The sequence below is a fragment of the Leiobunum rupestre genome, chromosome 8 (genome assembly GCF_980474605.1).
Source record: "Leiobunum rupestre chromosome 8, qqLeiRupe1.1.hap1, whole genome shotgun sequence".
Taxonomy (NCBI): Eukaryota; Metazoa; Arthropoda; class Arachnida; order Opiliones; family Sclerosomatidae; genus Leiobunum; species Leiobunum rupestre.
The window spans coordinates 17,442,819-17,464,738 of record NC_143391.1 but is presented as its reverse complement, the minus strand read 5'-3'; the positions used below and the strand labels follow the sequence as shown (position 1 = coordinate 17,464,738).

The 21,920-nt window shown below is 35.5% G+C and overlaps 1 protein-coding gene across 1 annotated transcript; it reads right to left on the bottom strand.

Moving 5' to 3' along the window:
• Positions 1–6,407: 6,407 nt before the first annotated feature.
• LOC149932541 (uncharacterized) lies at positions 6,408–20,894 on the bottom strand. Its single transcript, XM_090157138.1, has 6 exons — positions 20,637–20,894; positions 20,374–20,583; positions 20,212–20,322; positions 19,975–20,117; positions 19,727–19,915; positions 6,408–6,416 (listed from the first exon to the last, which is right to left on the bottom strand). Exons 1-6 carry the CDS (start codon positions 20,776–20,778, stop codon positions 6,408–6,410), a joined length of 804 nt encoding a protein of 267 aa, XP_090013264.1. The 5' UTR covers positions 20,779–20,894.
• Positions 20,895–21,920: the final 1,026 nt, after the last annotated feature.

Here is a 21,920-nt window from a genome sequence, read left to right as displayed (position 1 = left end):
GTAAGCGCTTATATCACGTTTTCAATACCCGCAACGTTAACTACACTTCCGCCCGCCAAGTTGCGTTGCTCTTTTAATATGTAAAGACACGATCTAAGACCCATTTCGATCTACAATTACCGACAAACTCACGCAGTTTGGGTTATTTGTCTTTTTCAGTTTTGATCAAGTGCTTTAAGCAACTTTAATTACCTTCAAAAATAAATAATTTTGTAGTGGATCAACCATAGCTGGTATTACGTAAAAGGGGTCAGAGAGGTGACCAATAAAACGGGCTTTCAAATATTTCAGTATATTATTCTTAAGTACAAGAAATTAGGTGCTGCTGTTGCTGTAGATACTTTCAAACGTTTCTAACAGTTTCATCACAACCACCGATGATATTTGCGGGCCGTCACCTTGCAAACAATCCGTCGACTTTTTAGCTGAGATAACAAAGTAAGGTCTTAAACTTTATTAAATAATCCTGGAAAAGGATCATTTGTTATTCCGTGCATTGCATTTTCTTTGAAATTAATGGCTTCCATAATGGTTTTTGTAAATCCCGTCCTCATTGCAGTCTTTAAAATTTAATATAATAGTTAATTCAAAGAACGTGTACTTAAAGGGGCTGGAAACCTCGTTTACATAGACGGAAATTATACTTAGTTCTTGTAAACATATATCTCTGGGGACACATTTCCAGGTTACGTTAATGGCGAAAAATACGATTGAAAACGCGTCTATGCTCTCAATTTCAAAATAAGTACCATCTGAAACCAAACGAGTGTTTACAATAGTAAATATTACTTTCCGGTGTCCGCGCCATTTACACTCGCCGAGCAATCGGTGAACTAAATTAACGAGTCGTTAATTTGTTATAGTGCAAACGGGGTTTCCAGCCACATTAAACGGGAAAACGTGTAAATATTACAAGTATCAATCGCAGCGTTTGTCATGTAATCTAGGAGCAACAAACACAAGGAGAACGCCGCTAGCCTTTAAACACGCTAACGAAGGGTTGTGTACGAATTTCATTGGACGAGCGTCACGAGCCTTTACGCTGAACGTTTTACGGGCGGGGGAAGACAATTTCCGAATTTTCCCCTTCCGACGGCAGCAGGCGCTAAAGCGTCTAACCAATGAAAAATGTACACAAGAAAATCCACGACTTTTGACGGGTTGCGTTCTCCTTGTGTGGGGTGTTGTGTTTGTTGCTCCTAGGTGTAATAAACTATCTGAAAGATCGTTTAAGATAAGCAATGGCACCTACAAATTAAATTTATTAATATTTTAGACGATCTTTCCACTATTTACATAATTAACAGGGATGCGAATCTAGTTTTAAGAGTTATGTCTCACCAACGCCACACAAAAGCTGCTCTAATATTACCCTTAGTAAACGCTCCATCGCAAAGCACAAAGAATTCCAGCGTGTTTTTACTTGACAAACCAAATCCAGTCCGTTCGTTTTTGGTCGTAGCTTTTCCGTCCACTTCGTTGATCTCCGAAAAAACGTGATATAGTCGCCCACTGACTTGGAAGAAGCGTCTTTTTTAAGGTTGTTAACTACAACCAGTTGAAGTGTGTGAGCTACGCAGCCCAGCCTGTTCCATTTCGCTTTTGTAATTGTGTCTTGTACCACAATCCAACTGTCATCGTTCCATGCTAAACAATAGATATATACGACTTTAAAATGATGTATATTTCAATGGTGCATACCGTCACCTAACTGGTCCGTGGAATCATCTTCGGAATCCCCATCTTCTCAGGGTTCGGAATAGAGTGCTTGGAGATCAAAAACCTTTATGATGCTCGCGTTATCCGCACAAACTGTTAGAACCTATATACCTTTTTAAGAAATATCATCGTAATTTCTCAAGGTTTATGAGGGTTGAGATTATCATCAAAAAGTCACCACTAAAACAACCCGAAAATAATGTTACGAATGAATAAACTTAAATTGCCTGGGTTGAAACGATGCCCAAGTTGCCAAGAGTTTCTTCAAGGATGATAAAATACGCGAAAAAATAGATTAGTCCATAATTAAAAGGGATAATATAGCTAAATCCTAAACAAATTTGAAGAAATTAAAAAACTTATTACTAACTCGTACCCAATAGGTCTTCGAGCAAAAAACGCGAAACTCGGATCAAATAGATCTTCGAGTAATAAACTAAATTAAAATTAAATAAAATAGCCAGAAATTCCAACGGTAGACCGGTTTCGTTCTATTTGGAACTCATCAGTACCGTGCGGGAAATCTGGCTGGCGACTGTCAAATCTAAAGGAGAAACTAAGCCTAAACATTTAAAATTTCAAAACGCGTTGCATATAGCAACGGAAAGCCGAAAAGGGGGGAGTGTGGTGGAGAATAGAATATACGATAAGTTAAGTTAGAAGAAACCACCTATGGACTGTGAGAAGGATGATAAAATACGCGAAAAAGTAGATTAGTCCATAATTAAAAGGGATAATATAGCTAAATCCTAAACAAATTTGAAGAAATTAAAAAACTTACTACGGTACTGATGAGTTCCAAATAGAACGAAACCGGTCTACCGTTGGAATTTCTGGCTATTTTATTTAATTTTAATTTAGTTTATTACTCGAAGATCTATTTGATCTGAGTTTCGCGTTTTTTGCTCGAAGACCTATTGGGTACGAGTTAGTAGTAAGTTTTTTAATTTCTTCAAATTTGTTTAGGATTTAGCTATATTATCCCTTTTAATTATGGACTAATCTACTTTTTCGCGTATTTTATCATCCTTCTCACAGTCCATAGGTGGTTTCTTCTAACTTAACTTATCGTATATTCTATTCTCCACCACACTCCCCCCTTTTCGGCTTTCCGTTGCTATATGCAACGCGTTTTGAAATTTTAAATGTTTAGGCTTAGTTTCTCCTTTAGATTTGACAGTCGCCAGCCAGATTTCCCGCACGGTACTGATGAGTTCCAAATAGAACGAAACCGGTCTGCCGTTGGAATTTCTGGCTATTTTATTTAATTTTAATTTAGTTTATTACTCGAAGATCTATTTGATCCGAGTTTCGCGTTTTTTGCTCGAAGACCTATTGGGTACGAGTTAGTAGTAAGTTTTTTAATTTCTTCAAATTTGTTTAGGATTTAGCTATATTATCCCTTTTAATTATGGACTAATCTACTTTTTCGCGTATTTTATCATCCTTCTCACAGTCCATAGGTGGTTTCTTCTAACTTAACTTATCGTATATTCTATTCTCCACCACACTCCTCCCTTTTCGGCTTTCCGTTGCTATATGCAACGCGTTTTGAAATTTTAAATGTTTAGGCTTAGTTTCTCCTTTAGATTTGACAGTCGCCAGCCAGATTTCCCGCACGGTACTGATGAGTTCCAAATAGAACGAAACCGGTCTACCGTTGGAATTTCTGGCTATTTTATTTAATTTTAATTTAGTTTATTACTCGAAGATCTATTTGATCCGAGTTTCGCGTTTTTTGCTCGAAGACCTATTGGGTACGAGTTAGTAGTAAGTTTTTTAATTTCTTCAAATTTGTTTAGGATTTAGCTATATTATCCCTTTTAATTATGGACTAATCTACTTTTTCGCGTATTTTATCATCCTTCTCACAGTCCATAGGTGGTTTCTTCTAACTTAACTTATCGTATATTCTATTCTCCACCACACTCCTCCCTTTTCGGCTTTCCGTTGCTATATGCAACGCGTTTTGAAATTTTAAATGTTTAGGCTTAGTTTCTCCTTTAGATTTGACAGTCGCCAGCCAGATTTCCCGCACGGTACTGATGAGTTCCAAATAGAACGAAACCGGTCTACCGTTGGAATTTCTGGCTATTTTATTTAATTTTAATTTAGTTTATTACTCGAAGATCTATTTGATCCGAGTTTCGCGTTTTTTGCTCGAAGACCTATTGGGTACGAGTTAGTAGTAAGTTTTTTAATTTCTTCAAATTTGTTTAGGATTTAGCTATATTATCCCTTTTAATTATGGACTAATCTACTTTTTCGCGTATTTTATCATCCTTCTCACAGTCCATAGGTGGTTTCTCCTAACTTAACTTATCGTATATTCTATTCTCCACCACACTCCCCCCTTTTCGGCTTTCCGTTGCTATATGCAACGCGTTTTGAAATTTTAAATGTTTAGGCTTAGTTTCTCCTTTAGATTTGACAGTCGCCAGCCAGATTTCCCGCACGGTACTGATGAGTTCCAAATAGAACGAAACCGGTCTACCGTTGGAATTTCTGGCTATTTTATTTAATTTTAATTTAGTTTATTACTCGAAGATCTATTTGATCCGAGTTTCGCGTTTTTTGCTCGAAGACCTATTGGGTACGAGTTAGTAGTAAGTTTTTTAATTTCTTCAAATTTGTTTAGGATTTAGCTATATTATCCCTTTTAATTATGGACTAATCTACTTTTTCGCGTATTTTATCATCCTTCTCACAGTCCATAGGTGGTTTCTCCTAACTTAACTTATCGTATATTCTATTCTCCACCACACTCCCCCCTTTTCGGCTTTCCGTTGCTATATGCAACGCGTTTTGAAATTTTAAATGTTTAGGCTTAGTTTCTCCTTTAGATTTGACAGTCGCCAGCCAGATTTCCCGCACGGTACTGATGAGTTCCAAATAGAACGAAACCGGTCTACCGTTGGAATTTCTGGCTATTTTATTTAATTTTAATTTAGTTTATTACTCGAAGATCTATTTGATCCGAGTTTCGCGTTTTTTGCTCGAAGACCGATTGGGTACGAGTTAGTAGTAAGTTTTTTAATTTCTTCAAATTTGTTTAGGATTTAGCTATATTATCCCTTTTAATTATGGACTAATCTACTTTTTCGCGTATTTTATCATCCTTCTCACAGTCCATAGGTGGTTTCTTCTAACTTAAGAGTTTCTTCAAGTTTGGCAAGTATGTTCTCTCCCGTACGTGAGTAAGATATCTAATTCTGTTACTTTCCCAATAGCTGTTATTACCTCTTTAGATGTGTTTTTTAATCCAATATCTCTGAATGTTTTACGTGGATTATTGTTGGCAGATAATATTGGGATGATGTTCCCGAAGGATGTGACGAGGTTCTTAGACGCGACCTCTTGTTCGCTATATTTCCAGGTATAAGGGACCTAATATCCGGCCCAGCCAACTGGGTTTTTTACTAAGTGTATAAAATGTATTGTAAATAATTTAGGAATGTTAAAAGCCTTGACATCACTGGCTCTTTAGAACTTGTGTTACCCAAATACGTCACTGTCTCTGTGGGTTTTGCCCCCGATTAGTCCTTCCTTCAAAAACGAAATTGACTGACGCGTCTCTGTGGATTGTGACATTCGGTGCAACCACGATCTCGAGGTGAAAAAGCCGGGGTCAAGCGAAGAAAGAGTGAGACCGTTGAAAACTCTGGGACTGAAAAGACTCCGCCGTTATGCCGTCGCCGTTATCCTGCGAGACCTAGAACTGCCTGCCGCTACAAGCCCAGTCGCTGGACCGTCAGACCATTGTGGACGCATGATGTTTGCCGCCGTTGAACGCAACGCCTAGCCGAGTTCCTGTAAAGTCACGGTTAAGGCTAGTTCCCACTTGGCAAATTTTCGAGACGAATAAAATTTTCGGTCGCTGGGGAAGCGGTTCTCACTTTAGCGCGAAAATTTAAAAACGCTGAAAACAACTCGTGCGGGTTTTTAATAATGTTTTAGGCCTAACATAAAACATCGGTTCAAAATGAACCAAATGGATGTTCCTGTTGATAATTTCAATAAATAAACGATTCTATTCGTGAGATAATTACCTTTACTTCAGTATCTTGGTCAAGTTGGCTGAGCCGCTTTTCTAAAGACCCAGGCTTAATAAGTGACGGACGGGAGCGGAATAGATCGAGGGAACGCATTTTGTGATTGGCTGAAGCTTTTTATCGCCAAGGTGTGGACGACAAAAATAGAACATTCGCTAGATACCGCGGAGACGCGACTTTAGCGGCGAATTTGAAAAAAATCGCAAATTTTATTCGCGAGCGTCAATTTTCAGCGCGAAAATTGTTTTTTTCGCTAAGTGGGAACTAGGCTTTACTCGGTCACCGGAGCTGCTATACGAGTCGCCACCGTCGAAAAGGTCGCCGTAGGAGCCACCCAAGAAGCTCCATCATCCTGGAGTCGAGTGCGTGAGTGAAACATGTTAAATTGTTAATAATTAACAAAAACATCAATTAGTCGCGAAGCTAACGGCCAATAGAGCAATATAGTGCTAAATAGAGTGTCGCACTATCGGTTTTGGTACCATTCGCGAAGATCCCCACTTAATTCATTTAAGAGCCAGTGCGTAAGTTTTATTATTAGAGTATTATAAGTGTGTTTTTAACCGTCATTAATTATTTTGGTATTTCATTAAACATTTTAATTACCATTTGAATCAATAGTTATGTTTTATATCATTATAAGACCTACCAATTCCAGATTCAATTAGCTTAATTACCAATTTATTAATCAGGCCATTAATGGTTATCATTTGCGCGTAATTATATATTTTGTTGGCGATATTGACTAAGTTGGCTGGGGCGTAAATATTGGATCCCAACCATAAAAAACGTCACAAGGGGTAACGAAACTAGTCGTCGTTTTTATAAATAAAAACTTTTATTGTACAAGAAGTGGAGGTTGTTGTTTTTCATTTAATATTGGGGTTATTATATAAGATGCAATCGAGAGGTAAGACAGTCTCAGATAATCTGTACACCGAGTTCGTGCATTTTCAAGAGTTCGCGAGTTCCATTTAGCACTGTCAAAGGTACGGCAGTGTACACCGAGTTCGCAGAGTGTCTTACCCCTCGGATGCAATTTGTAAATCCAGATTACCTTGTCCCTGGTTAATTAGTGTTAGTTCATCCATAGGATTAAGATTCTCATTTTTAATTTTGTAGAACCATGTTGTCAGTTTTAGTTTTTTAGTTTTTTAATTTTGATCCCGAATATTCAGCAGAGTTCTTCATTTAGTGGGTATAAAATAATGGGAAAAGAAAAGAGAGAAGAAGGGAAAGGAGAAAAAAGAAAAACAAGCTCACGTTTGAAAAATCTCCGACAAGGCTTAAATGAAGCAGACCACTTCGTTATCCAGTTAATTATTATAAATCAACGTTGCGAAAATATTTTTACACAATATACGAAAATAATATTGTGCGTGTTATTTTCTTCTTACTTCAAATTGTGTTTTTTTTTTTATTTTTGAAAAACAAAAACAATATTAGTCTTAAAAAGCTACTCATTTTAAAACTTCTTATCTGCGTAACGAAAATTAATCTGACAGGTCACAACTATATTTTTGGACTTCGAGGATTTAATTTGAAAAGTTAACGCCGTTCACGAATAACTCCTTTTATTAGCGGCAATATTTTTTTTCTGAGCATGTATGTAATGCTCGTATTTGATATTCTGAAAATATTGTTTGGTAATCGTGTTCTTGGGTAGATTTAGACTGAAAACTTGAGTTACGGAAAAATCTCCGAAAAATTATCCTTAAATGTCATACTTATATTACTCATATAAATATATTCGACGAGAAATATTTTGTTATCCCGATATCAGATATTCGGTTATCAGATCAGGGTCGTGAATCGTGATTGAGCAGAAAGTGCCCATCTATGCTTGAGCCTTGTGAACGACGATTTTTTAACAGAAGGTGAAAGTGAAAAGCTCAAGTCGAAGGTCAGCGCAGAGGGCAGTCCATATCCCTTCGCCTTCTACCTTCCTAACGTCTTTCTGAACCAAGCTTGACTCATTACTAGTAAGTCTTAAACCACCAATTATTAAAACTATTTACTTATACCTGGCTCCTATAAATAGAGAAGACGGTTACGCGTGTGCATTACCTGCAAGAATAAATGGGGAAAAAAGTTAAAAGAACCAAATCGAGAATTGAATAAACTTAGGAAAAGATAAAAAGTCTAAAAATAGACCTAGAAACAAATATTTAAGAGTATGCCTAGATGTTTGGAACAAGGGCAGTTAAAAGTTTAAAAATAGCAGTTGCTCTGAGCTGAACACAGCAAAACGAAAATTACCTTTTCAAACTCCAAAAACTGTAAAAAACAATCGGTATTTTTTCATACCCATAAAAGGTACTAAGAAATTCCTTTTTAGCCAGGGTACTCAAAAATACCTCTGAAGGGAGGTACTATTTGAAACTTTAAGGTATTTTGAAATAATACAAACTATCCGGAAAAGTCACTTTTTAGGCACCTTTTAATGACGTATTAACACTTGTCGGAACTACAAAAATACCTGTAGAACAGTATTATTTGAGACCTTAACATATTTATTAATTTGTACTAAATAGGCCCGTTTTAGACTCATTTTAAGTACAAATAACCCTGTTGTTGGAGCTAGAAAATAGCTCAACAGTTATTTTATTTATTTCAAATATCAATTACAATTTAAACGATTTTACAGAAATTTCTTCAGTAAGTTTTTAATGGGCACTGATATCTTTTTCAACCCAGGTTCTATAAACATTTTGGATTTTTGGATAAATTATAACGTCTTTTTTAATCCAGTTGGATAAGAGATTTAGATTTGGAATAAAAAAAATTAAAAAGCACCATTACCATTAAACTTTTCTAGAATATTTTCTCTTTCTGTAGTAATTGACTCGCTACGTTCAAACTCTGAAAAGTGAAAATTGTAAAGAGTGATGGGCCGAAACCGATATAATATCGGTATCAGTTACCGATATCGCAATTTTGCCGATTAATCGTCTTGCGACTAAATTACCGATTTTACACAATATTTCAAAACGAATATTCTCAAAAACAAGGCAGATGGCACCACTATAGCCTTGACCTTTGACTTTCCTAATTTATTGGAAAATATCGGTATCGGAAAAAATCGGTTATAATCGGTTAGATATCGGTTATAATCGCAATCGGAAATTCTCAAAATCGGTTAAATTACAATATTGGCCAACACTATTTGTAAATATTGTATGGCCTAAAACCAGAATGGCGGGGATTTTCAGTTCATCTCTTTTACGTTGCGAAAACTGTGGCACTTGTCTTTTTGTATGTTTATAACCAAATTACATTAATTAATCTTAAAGAATACGAAAAATGTCACTTTTTAATCTGAAACTAACCGTAAGGTTACCAAAACTAAATTCACCTTATTCCCAATACCAGCGACAGGGCTTATCAATTTAAATTAGGAGGACATAGAGTCAATCAGATAATTTGTTTAAATGGCTATTTCATAGACCATAGAAATCTTAGCAGCCGACGCGACGTAACGAATTTTAAATCCGGGAATTAGATTGATTAAATTATTTATATTACTTTTCGAAAAGATATTTTAAAAGTGACAATTTAATAATCCGTAGTGAACATGGCGAGGAACATGGCGCTTCCTCAAACTTAAACTAATGAAAAGTATGAGCGTTTGTTTATTTTACTGATTAACATTTAATTATTTTAATCAAGGGATTCCGTTTATAATAGTGTGCACTCTTAAAAATAAATGCGTTAAAAAGGTGTTTAAGGGTGTTATAATGGTTTGAAAGGGGTGTGAAAATGGTGTATAACCTCTGGTTAAGGAGTGAAAAAAGTGTGCAAAGGGTGTTATAAAGGTGTGAGAGGTTTAAACACCGTCATTACACTTTTTGTGGAAGTTACACTACACCCTTTAGGGCAAAAGTAAGGTGTTAAAAGAGCATATAATAAAGATGTTTTATCGTATAAAAAAGGTGTTTAAAAGCGCCCTTGTAAAGGATTACCTCTACACCCTATACTACGAATATTGAAACATAAATGGTATTAAAAGCTCCTTTCAGGAAGGTGTAGTTACACCCTTTTGAAGATCGAAGTGACACCCATAAATGATTAAATTACACCGTTTATGTTCTAATTAACACCTTTAAAGATCTGAATTAACATCTCTCGAGATCAAAATTAACACCGATTTGCCAAAGTGTTAATACGCCTTTTTAAGAGGTAAAATCATACGTTTAAAAGTGTTAATACGCCTTTTATAAGAGTTAAATAGCACCTTTATAGGTGTTAATAGGCATTTTTGTTAGAGTTAAATAACACATTTCAAAGTGTTTATACGGCCTTTTTAAGAGTTAAATAGCATCTTTAAAGGTGTTAATAGGCCCTTTTGTTAGAGTTAAATAACACTTTTAAAGGTGTTAATACGCCTTTTTAAGAGTTAAATAGCATCTCAAAGAAATTAAAGGTGTTAATACGCCTTTTTAAGAGTTAAATCACATCTTTAAAAGTGTTAATAAGCCTTTTTAGAGTTAAATAACACTTTTAAAGGTGTTAATAGGCCTTTTTAAGAGTTGAATCACATCTTTAATAGTGTTAATAAGCCCTTTTTAAGAATTAAATCACACCTTTAAACGTGTTAATAGGCCTTTTTTTTAGAGTTAAATAACACAATTAAAAGTGTTAATACACTCTTTTTAAGAATTAAATCACACCTTTAAACGTGTTAATACGCCCATTTATAGAGTTAAATACCACATTTAATACTGCACGTTTAAGCACAGCGTTAACTAGGGATTTTTCATATTTCTTTATTAACTAAAGTAGAAGGAAAGTGAGGGCGAGACGCCAAACCCGGGTTCGGGTTTGGGTTCGGGATCGAAATCCGGGATTTAAGGGGTGAAATAGGGGTAAAATCATCAAAAAGTCAATGTATTTATGATATTTCTCGCGACGATTTGTTTTTTCGTATATCAACATATTGTGTTCAGGCCAGCTTGTTCATTTATCTCTGCTTATCGCGAGTGACACTTGAACGTATATCTTATCAAGTTTTATCGTACGGAATAAGTTGAAATGATGTAAAAATTGATAACCTAGGCGGCGCGCGTGCGCGGATTACCCGGGGGACGCGGTTAATTTGAATTTAAGAGTTTTTTGACGTCATGGAATATGGGACGCGGTTAACGTGCGCGGATTGGGGCGCGGTTAATTTGAATTTAAAACATGGATTTGAGTGTTTTGACGTCATGGAATATTCGTTGTTAAAATGACGTAGAAAGGAAATATTTTTAAACTTCATTTTAATATCATTGTAGTACTTAAATATGCTTGACACTTGAACCTTTCTCACGAGTATTTCAAACGAATATCTAAAGTTTAAGTATGAGAAATGTATCGTTCTCAAGTATTGTAATTGTACACGTGATTCCGTATGAGGACCGGGTAAATTCCTATATACGTAACGCGATACACTTCAAAATGCGTATACGTAGAATGGAATTAATTTTAAACTCCATTTTAATAAATAAGATATCGAAGATAAATAATTTCAGAGTATAAAAAGGGAAAACCGTATAATAGTAAGACCATATTTAGAAAGTTCACCATCTGAATTGTATTGGAAGTGACTCCGAGGAACCTTAAAATGTAAGTAGGAATACTCAGTGATAATTCTTAACTTTGTCTTAATGTATTTATTTTATAGGAATTGTTCATTTCCTGTGTCTGCTGACAAAGGGTTAATCGTTTATGCAGATAAAACCATCCACTGCGGTCTATTAGATTTAACAAAGGGTATCAAACTAACAGAAGCGGAACTGCAAGAGCTATGGACAAAGAAAGATGCCATTGAAGCTTATTTCAATAACGAAGCTGAAACTTCGTGGGTTTTCACAGGTTCTGAAACCAAACGGTTTTCGGTTCATAGATTTGCTGAACAAAAGGTTTTAGATGTTAGACAAATGTACCATGGTTATGGAGTAAACTATGGAAAACTGTTACCGACTAAAGAGGGGGTAGCTTTCGCTCAATCTTCTTGGTTGAATTTCCTCGACCAGTACGAGTCGATTCAGAAGTGTTTAAAGAAAATCAAGGAAATAAAGGAGGCGATGACTAACGTTGTAATTAAACAATTACACGAAGCTCTAAAGAAAGCGTGCAATGGCTGTCAAATTGATCATCCATCTCAACTCCAGCATGATTGTATCATGACGGATTATTCTAAGCGTGTAGATTTGCATTTTTATGAAATAATTATGTCGGTAGATTGTGAAAATATTATTGAAATGTTTACTATTCGCTGTGAATTGTCGAAAGAAATTTTAAATAATATAATGTCAATAATAATATGCAATGCTAAAAACTTGTTAAAAAACTAATAAAATTGATTGCACTAATGTTCCGATTCTCATTTACCATTATGGATTTAAGCTTACAACATCCAATGAATGGGCTTGTAGCCGGGTCCACCCAATGCGGAAAGTCATTCCTGGTGGGACGGTTGATTCAATATAAGAAGACCTGTATATCCCCTCCTCCGGAGAGGATAATATGGTGTTATACCGAGTATCAGCCGAAACTATTTCAATCAATATTAGAACACACACCTTCAGTCGAGTTTCACGAAGGGTTACTCGATGTTAATATATTAAACCCGCAAATTAGGAATTTAGTTATTTTAGACGATTTGTTATGCGAGATATCTAATAATAAAGATGTAACTAATTTATTTATTCATGGATCTCATCACAGAAACACCTCCGTACTAATTTTAATGCAAAACCTTTATTACCCCGGAAAATAAATAAGAACTTTAAATTTAAATGCTCATTATCTATTTATTTTTAAATCACCACGAGATAAATCAACAATTTATCATCTCGCGAGGCAGATATCTCCAACCAATAGCAAATACGTTATTGATGCGTTTCAACAAGCTACGTCACGGAAATTTGGGTATTTATTAGTTGACTTGAAACCTACGAACAGGTTTAATACCGGGTGAAGAATCGGCTGTCTTTATTCCAAAATGAAGTGTATTATAGAAGGGAATTTTTTTAGGGTTAATCGAGAGTGGATTATTAAAGAATTAGCTTACGTAGTATTAGAAACTGAAGAATCGGAAGTGTTTACTTTCAAATCTCCATGCCCTTTCAAAGAGCTTTCAAACGAAAATAAAAGACAATGCAGATGGATATCTCATAACATTTGTCATCTTCGATGGGATGACGGCGAACGTCCTTACAGAACGAGACGTGACATTTGCAATCAGATAGCGGAAAAAGCTACTTCGTTTTTCACCAAAGGTTTAGAAAAAGCTGCAGTATTATCGACACTCCTCGGTGTTCCAGTAACTAACATCGAAGATACCGGTTGTCCTAAATTATCAGAACTAGAAGACGTTGAATTAAACTGCCCTTTTCATTCCGAAACTGTTCATTGCGCTTTAAGAAAGGCTAAGAAAATCTCTAAATGGGTGTCTCAAAACGAGTAAAGGAAAACCTAGACTTTCTACGTTTCCTGACATCCTGTTATCTAAATCAAAGAAAGACAGCTATTAAATACGCTAGCAAGGAAGCTATACTGGCTCTCGTTGAATGTTTTATAAATGTCAGAACGTCATCGTAAGCGGTTAAAGAAACATAGCGCGGTTATACGAAACGTGTCGAAGAAGAACCCTATATCAAAACGACGAAAGATACTGGTACAAAAAGGTGGTTTTCTTCCATTTTTATTAGCGCCACTGCTATCTATCGTTAGCTCAGTCGCCGGAAGTGCAATAAGCCGAGCTATAAACCGATGATGGCTCGAAAAATGCTTCTAGTAGCTGAAGATGTAATGGAGAGGTTAAAAAACACTCCACCTTCCAAAACAGAAGAAACACCTGAACTTCAAAAAGAGAAGACACTCGATGATGAAATGAAATCTATTCTAGATAATCCAGATTTAAACGAATCAGAGAAATTAGCATTATACAATCAAACTCTCCAACGACGGTTAACTTACGTACGTAAAGAGCAAATCTCTCCCGTTATTGAAAACTCTGAACGGCCTAAAACCTGGTTCGCGCAAATATCTTATTATCTACCTGCAACTTATGTTAGTGATGCGATTTCATTATACCGAGCGACTACGGAAGATCCGAGATATATTAGATGGGCTAACTCAGGAGAGCTTTCTATTCGAGGACAAGTGATTAGAGGATCTAATATAATCGATCTTTTGTATGACGCTGTGAGAAAAAGGCCTGGAACAGCGATAGGATCCTATAGGAGTTACAGAGTTTTACGAGGGCATTCATAAGTCGAATATTTCAAAACGTTTAATTAAAAATCCTGTAAGATTGACACTGTTAAAAACATTCGCTGTATTTCATACACCACCAAGTAGTTCAATGTTATCATCATCTTCACCTAGTCCTCTAAGATCTTGGATACATACTAAATAAAATATATTAACCTGATAATTTTGTTCTCATTTCATAGTATAAGCCTACAATGGAAGGTTGTACAGAAACGGTCTCTTTAGGACTTTTAGCCTATTTATCACAATCATTTTCAAAATCACCGAAAATTATCACAGCTGTATTAATTATCATAGTTATTATAATATTAGAATTATTTAATTTCCTGTTTTGGCGTTACATGCCATTACATCAAAATATTACCCAATATGGAGAAAGAACTTGAGCAGATCTATACTAACCCCGCAGACCCAGGGTCATTCGCTGGAGTTCGAGCGCTCTATAATTCAGCTCGACATAAAGGTTTAAAGGTTTCATTGGAAAAAGTAAAACAATTTCTAATAAAGCAGGATACATATACGCTGCATAAACCTGCTAGAAGACGATTCAAACGAAATCGAACTATTGTTTATGGAATTGACGAACAGTGGCAATCGGACTTGGCAGATTTTCAGAAGCTGTCTAAATATAATTCCGGATCTCGCTACGTATTATGTATTATCGACATATTTAGCAAATACGCTATGGCTGTAGCGGTTAAAAATAAGAAAGGTGTAACAATTTTAGAAGCGTTACGTAACGTTTTTGAAAAAGGCCGTCAACCGAAAAGAATTCAAAGTGATCATGGAAACGAATTTGCCTGTCAAGAAGTGCAGAGTGAATTAGAAAGAAGGAACATTAAATTTTTCGCTACCCGATCGGAAATGAAAGCGTCCATTATTGAAAGATTCATTAGAAGTTTTAAATCTCGTTTATATCGCTATTTCACGCAGAATAACACCCTTAAATATATCGGCATTTTAGATGATATTATAAACGCTTATAACAATAGTTATCACAGATTAATTAAATGTAAGCCTGTGGAAGTTACTCTAGATAACTCTGCTAAAATATGGAAAAATCTCTACGGTTCGGTAAATTTTTCTCCTCCGTTAACATACGCGTTTGAAATTGGAGATATTTGTAGAATAAGTAGAAATTTATCAATTTTCGATAAGAAATATAACCCGAATTTTACTACAGAATTGTTTAAAATAGCTGAGAGACTACCACGTGACCCACCTGTATATAAGCTGATGGATTTAAATTCTAACACCATTTTAGGAGTATTCTATCGAGAAGAGGTTCAGATTGTTGGTCGAGATTTAAAAGACTGTTACTTCATAATCGAAAAAGTAATAAAAAAGAGGAAAAAATCGGACGGCCGCGTAGAACTGTATGTAAAGTGGCAAGATTACGACCCTACATTTAATTCTTGGATACAAGAAGTGGATTTAAAATGAGTTTTTACGTAACACTACCTTCAGATTCCTCGTCATTATATTACCAAGATAATACCGTTGGTAAATTTCGAACGTATTTAGCTGAACCGTTAAGATTTGAGGAACAGTATGAAGATGGGTTAGCGGAAATAAGCTATCCTCGGACATGGCATAACGTTCGAAAACCTAATCTATTGGTTATTAAAGACCCTCTCGAATATGATAAAATGACTGATAACCCTGTAGTTAAAGACCCTCTCGAATATGATAAAATAATTGAAGTTCCCGCGGGTTTTTATAAAACTCCGGAAGAACTATTACATGTTATGAACGTCCACAACCAAGAAGAACAAGTTACATTCGCTTACTTAAATTATTCTAATCGAATTAAAGTTAAATTGCAACCGAAAATCAGAGCTGTAATTGGTCCCGATCTATCGATTTTACTAGGTTTTAAGGATAGAAGAGATAATGATTTCACCATTTTAAATTCAATGATAACCCCCTACCCAGTTGATATGAACGTTGGGCTACATTCCTTATTCGTTTATTCAGATCTGGTTGAAAATAGCGTTGTTGGGGATAGTTTAGCACCTCTATTAAGAATCATAAGCGTCGAAGAGAAAGCCGAGTCTAATGGGAAAACAGCTACAAAAATATTTTCACAACCTCATTACCTACCAGTCGTGTGTAATAATATTAAGACTATAGAGATTAATATAACAGATGATTTAGGTGAGCCAATACAGTTTCATAGTGGAAAAGCTCACGTTGTATTACATTTTAAACCCCGTAAAATGTGGACTTCACTATAAACCTTTAATCATTCAGGACACACCCTCATTCTAGCTTAAGAGAGCGAACAGTTAACATCATGAGGTCTGAATATTCGCCTTCAAGAACTGATTATGAAAGTTACTATTTAAACCAGGTTGGTTTCGGTGGAATACCTGTATATAGAGGTTTAGCCGTGCAAAGAGGACATGGACTAGGAAATATATTATCTTCAGCGTTTAGATTCGCGGTACCTTTACTGAAGAAAGGTGCTTCTTACTTGGGGAAAAAACTTTTAAGTACCGGAGCGAAAGTAGCGACCGATGTTGTTAGCGCTTAAATCGCATTCTATTAACGCTGGAAGGGAAACTTTAGCTTCAGCAGCTGATGAAGCCATGAGACTAACATCTTCAGCTACGGATCATATTAAAAGAATGACGGGTTCCGGAAATAAAAGGAAACGAACTAAGTCGAAAAGCGCCATTTCAACAGCAGGCAGGATAGCGAAAGGACGGTTCCCTAATCATTCCGATATATTCTCATAATGTCCCTTTTACACCCGCACTCAGTTGAGTGTATAAATTCCGAGCTAGATTTGTTTCAAGTACCTATGACACAATCTTCGATTATTGGTGGAGAATGGGTTGAGTATAATCCAATATCAAATATAGTTGATAACGCATCAATTACATTTTCTATCAACGGTAACTCTGAAACGTATATAGACCTTTTACAAACTTTGTTGCACGTTCGAGTTAAGGTAACTAAAGATAATGGTCAACTACCGCAACCCGCGGTTCCAGGTGTTGCGGGTGGGGCCGCCGGCACTCCAGCCGACAATATCGCCCCCGAGAATTTGTTTCTTCATTCGCTTTTAGCGACGTCCACGTATTTCTTAATGAAAGATCAGTAACACCTTCCAGTCAAAATTACGCTTATAAAAGTATGATACAAACTTTATTAACGTTCGGAGATTCTGCGAACGAGTTCACTTTTCTATCGGGATACGCCTGGGAAGTTCGATTCATTTTTCGATAACGATGGTTTCTCGAAACGAGCGAGTTTAGCGCAAAAAGGGGCGATTGACTTGTTAGGCGTAGTCCATACTGATTTATGTCAACAACCACGCTTTTTATTAAATATGGTTGATTTGAAATTTAAATTCGATAAAAATAGAGCAGCTTTTTGCGTTCACTCCGACGTAAAATGTAAAGTGGAGATTTTATCAGCTTCCCTTTATCTGAGGAAAGTTAAAGTGATACCGGAACTATCGCTCGCTCAAGCCAAGGCGCTACAATATGGAACCGCTAAATATCCTGTAACTCGTTCGGAGTGCACCTCATTTTCTATACCCGCTGGTCTTATGGCTAGTGTGCAAGATCATTTATTTACCGGACAAGCACCCAAGAAAGTTGTTATCGGGTTTGTGGAACAAAAAGCGTTTCTAGGAGATTTGAAAAAATCACCGTACAACTTTCAACATTTCGATTTATCAAGCATTGGATTGTACATTGACGGTAGCAGCGTCCCTCATAAGGCGTTATCTCTAAACTTTGAGGAAAATCAATATATTCAAGCGTATTGTAATCTTTTCATTCAAACTAATCAGTGGAACGTAGATGAAGGGAATCAGATAAGTCGGGAAGATTACCCTAACGGAAATTGTTTATTCGCGTACAATTTAACCTCGGATCTTAATAACAACGCTAATCACTTGCATCTTGCAAAAAACAGTAACCTGAGATTAGAATTAAAATTTGCAAAACCGTTACCGGAGACGATTTCCATTCTAATTTACGCTGAGTTTCAAAATTTGATTGAAATTGATAAAAATCGAACCGTGATTTTCGATTACAGTAATTAATGGATTCGCTACAGATAACTAAAATTCTTGAAAAAGATTTACGTACTAAAAGTATATTTCGAGGCGTGTTCGCGGCTGACAAGCTACCTAAATATGTAAAAATATTCCCTTCTCTATTTATTGTAAATACCGATACCCGTGTTGGACCTGGAGAACACTGGGTTCTAATATATTTTTCTAAACATAAAAATAGTGAATTCATGGATTCCTTTGGAAACCCGCCAGATTATTTTAAATTTAATGACTTTATTGAACGAAACAGTAAAACTGTTACTTTTAATTCTAATCAATTACGGAGTAATTCTAGTAATACGTGTGGAGCATTCTGTATCTATTTTGCTATAAACAGGTGTAAAGGAATAGAAATGTATAACATTGTGTCTAGGTTTAAGAAAGATAAAAATGTAAACGATAAAATGATTAAAGAGTTTATGTGCAAAAGGTATTCAATAAAATAATTTTTACAATTTATAGCAATAGTAGTTTTTTAAATATACATAAATACAAGCATTCATTATCATTTTTCAATATCTTTATGACCGTGCGCTAATGTACGAACCCCGCAGGGTAGAATATATCTCTTATCATCATTTGGTGATAAACAAAGTTTTCTAGTATTTAAAGTAAATAGCTCATGCTTGAAACTAGCTATACGCATCATCTCGGCTGACATGGTTTCTTGATTAAAAAGACAACGTTCATAGTCTTCGTGGCGGATGACGTTTCTAATAACGTTCATGGCAACACCCTTACAAACCTTTTTATGGTTTAAAATTGACTCTAAAGATTTCCCCAATCGCAACTCCTTTTCTTACTCTTCAGCGGTCTTAGACTCCCCGTACAATTTAATAGAATAAAGCTTTGGACGAAGTCCTACAAAGCTTTGAATTAACTGTGAATTTGTCCCGTCTTTAAAATAGCCGAGAGCTTTTTTATTCTGATTAGATTGAAGGAAATGCGAAGGTGGATAATCAGAGAAGTCAAAGCGGTTTTTATGAACTTCAAAGTCTTTATAAACATCATCCGTCTTAATGTTGTACGTTAAACTGTCTGTAAATATTTTATATATTAGTACTATTTAAATAAATTCATATTAAATTAAATTACCAGTGTCTGTAAATAATAGTGATGCTTTGTTCCCTTACGTATTTTTTATGAATCCATAATGGAACCGATACATGAGCTCCTTGGATAAATCTAGAATGGTGAATCCGGTAAATATAGGTCGGTTAAGAACAATTTTAGCTCTCTTCTTATGAGCGCCGGCTAACTCTTCATTAAAGATGGTAAAGTGTTCAAACTGCGGGGAACTTGTAACTTTTAACATTCTTTCTGGTTTATGAATCAACTCGAAATTTATATGCTTCCGTAAATTTCCCATTGTTTTTCTAAAGAATTAAATGAAGTAAGGGAAAAAAACCAGTAATAAATTATTTAAATTGATTTACCCGAAAACAGAGTTAACCATAAGTTTCCAGAAATTCTTTTTAAATGAGCTCTTGGATAATTTCCTCTGTTCAGTGTTGAATGTAACATATTTTTCTAACCATTTTCCTTGAGTGAAGGTTAGAGCTCGATGAACCTTGGTTATTTTCAAACCTAATTCTACATAATATTTTAAATTGCGGTAATGTACTATGTATTTCTCTTTATTATTTAAATTAGGAAGAAGTTTTGGTAGAGTTTGATTCTCCTTAATATTTAATTTTCCTAAGAGATCTTTGGAGTATGGAGATAGCATATCATGTGTAATAACTTTAGATTGCGCCGCTACTGGGAGATCGTTATGTAAGTCATGCAACTCTGGAGGATATTCAAGATCCACCTGCAAAGGAAACAATTCTTTAAAAATATAATTCAATAATTATAACACTTGTTATTTACCTCTAAAATGTATCCGTTTTCAACGTTATTGGGAATACTCAGAATATTTTCACAGAGTGTTTGCAAATCAACCTTCTGAACCCACTGGAAGTCGCCTAGCGGTAGTGGTTCACACATAACAGCACCGTACAAATTATTCGCATCTTCAATTAAGTTAAATTAAGTTAATTAATATAATTAAAATTAAAATAATTAAAATAAAAAATAAAAACATTATTTAAAAAAAATGTAAATTACCTAAATAGCATATATAACTGCTCTCTTTAGACGAATCATATGTGTCGGGCATATATTTGTTATTCGCTTCAGAATAGCGAGTTGAGATCATTGAAACACCGCCTCGAATTCCTAAAAATTCAATGTAAATACAATAATATTTAAAATATCAAAAAGCGTTACCCTTTTCAATAAATAAGTGTTGATCTATATCAAGTATGAGATCGAGGCGAACATCGGTCATCTTCAAAGCTGCTTGCCAGGCTAAACCTGGTGCGGTGTAAGCGTGAGCGGGATCTAATTTATAATGAGTTATAGATAATGTTCTAAAATTTTCAAAAACGTCGGCTAAGAGCAACGCATCGCTTTTCACATAGAGGTCGGTGTATTCCCCTACGAAAACCGAGGTTAAGAGATTTGAAATATTTATACTATAGTAATTTTACCTAATGTTTGAATATTAAACGCTGTCCAAACATTTTGGGCGTGTAAATAATCAGATTCTAAAATATTTTGATTTTTCAATGAACTGAAAAACGCTTCTCTAGGTGGCAGCATCGTCTCGTCAAATTTCTTTTCATCGTCCATATACTCGTACGGGTAGACTCCCTTCCGCAAAAGCAGTTGAACTTTATCACTTTCAAAATATTTCTTAACAATCTGAAATTTACTGGCTCCTTCCAAAACGAGATTAGATACTAGAGCATCGAGGCTATCGCTTAGAAATCGATAAGAGTCTAAAAACCTAAATCTCCCTAAAAATAATAATAAAATTACTGTTAAGGTTAAATTCATAATTAAATATATTTAACCTAGTTTGAGTGAAATATAATTTTCGTTAGTGGAAGGAATACAGTCAAGTGTCTGTTCCTTAAAATGACCAATCTCCTGACATATAAGATGTAAATCGTATCTATGAAGATTTATTATTATTAGGTTTATTTCCTGGTTAATTAACTTAATAAAATCACCTGCTAAGGTTATGAAGGAAAACAGGGATAAATTCTGGAACTTTCTTTTGAAGATTACAGAGGTTATGCGCTGGCCCCCTATATTTACCGCTGAAATGACAATGATCTCGAACAGCGGGCATATTTCCCTGATTTAGCTGCTTCTGACAAATGTAGCAATGCGTAGCAGCGTGAAACTGTTCCTCCTCCTCCGCGGTTATAATCATTGGTACATTGGTCTCAATGAGTTCCATCAACTCAGTCTCTAATTCCAGAATAGACTCCAGAAACTTCTTCGAGTTGCATCTTGACCTCGATAGCAATCGGTTCGAACAGGTACACCTATAAGTATTCTCTTATAATATATCTAAAAGGGAATTTTGACAAATAACTTACCGTTAGGTCCAACAAGCACCCACGAATACGCGCAGCTGATGTGCATGTTTACTTTGCTGGTATTTAAATCGGGATCTAGATCACATCCTTGAACTCTCGGTAGGATTGCTTCAAAATCGGCGTAAAATACATACTGCACCTAATAATTTCATTTCATTAAGAGTTAAATTAAATAATTTTTATTTTTACTTTTTCCGTCCACTCATATTTATCAAAATAAAGCGTCTTCTTCTTGGTAGGGAAAACTGTTTTTTGGACGCCGTGGGTGGCGCATTCTTCGATATGCGCATCACGTCGCTGTTCAGCGTTGTTTCCGCTGAATCGGTGAAGACACATTCTAATGCAGAAAATAATTAGTAGATTGCAAACTAATATATTGGAAAC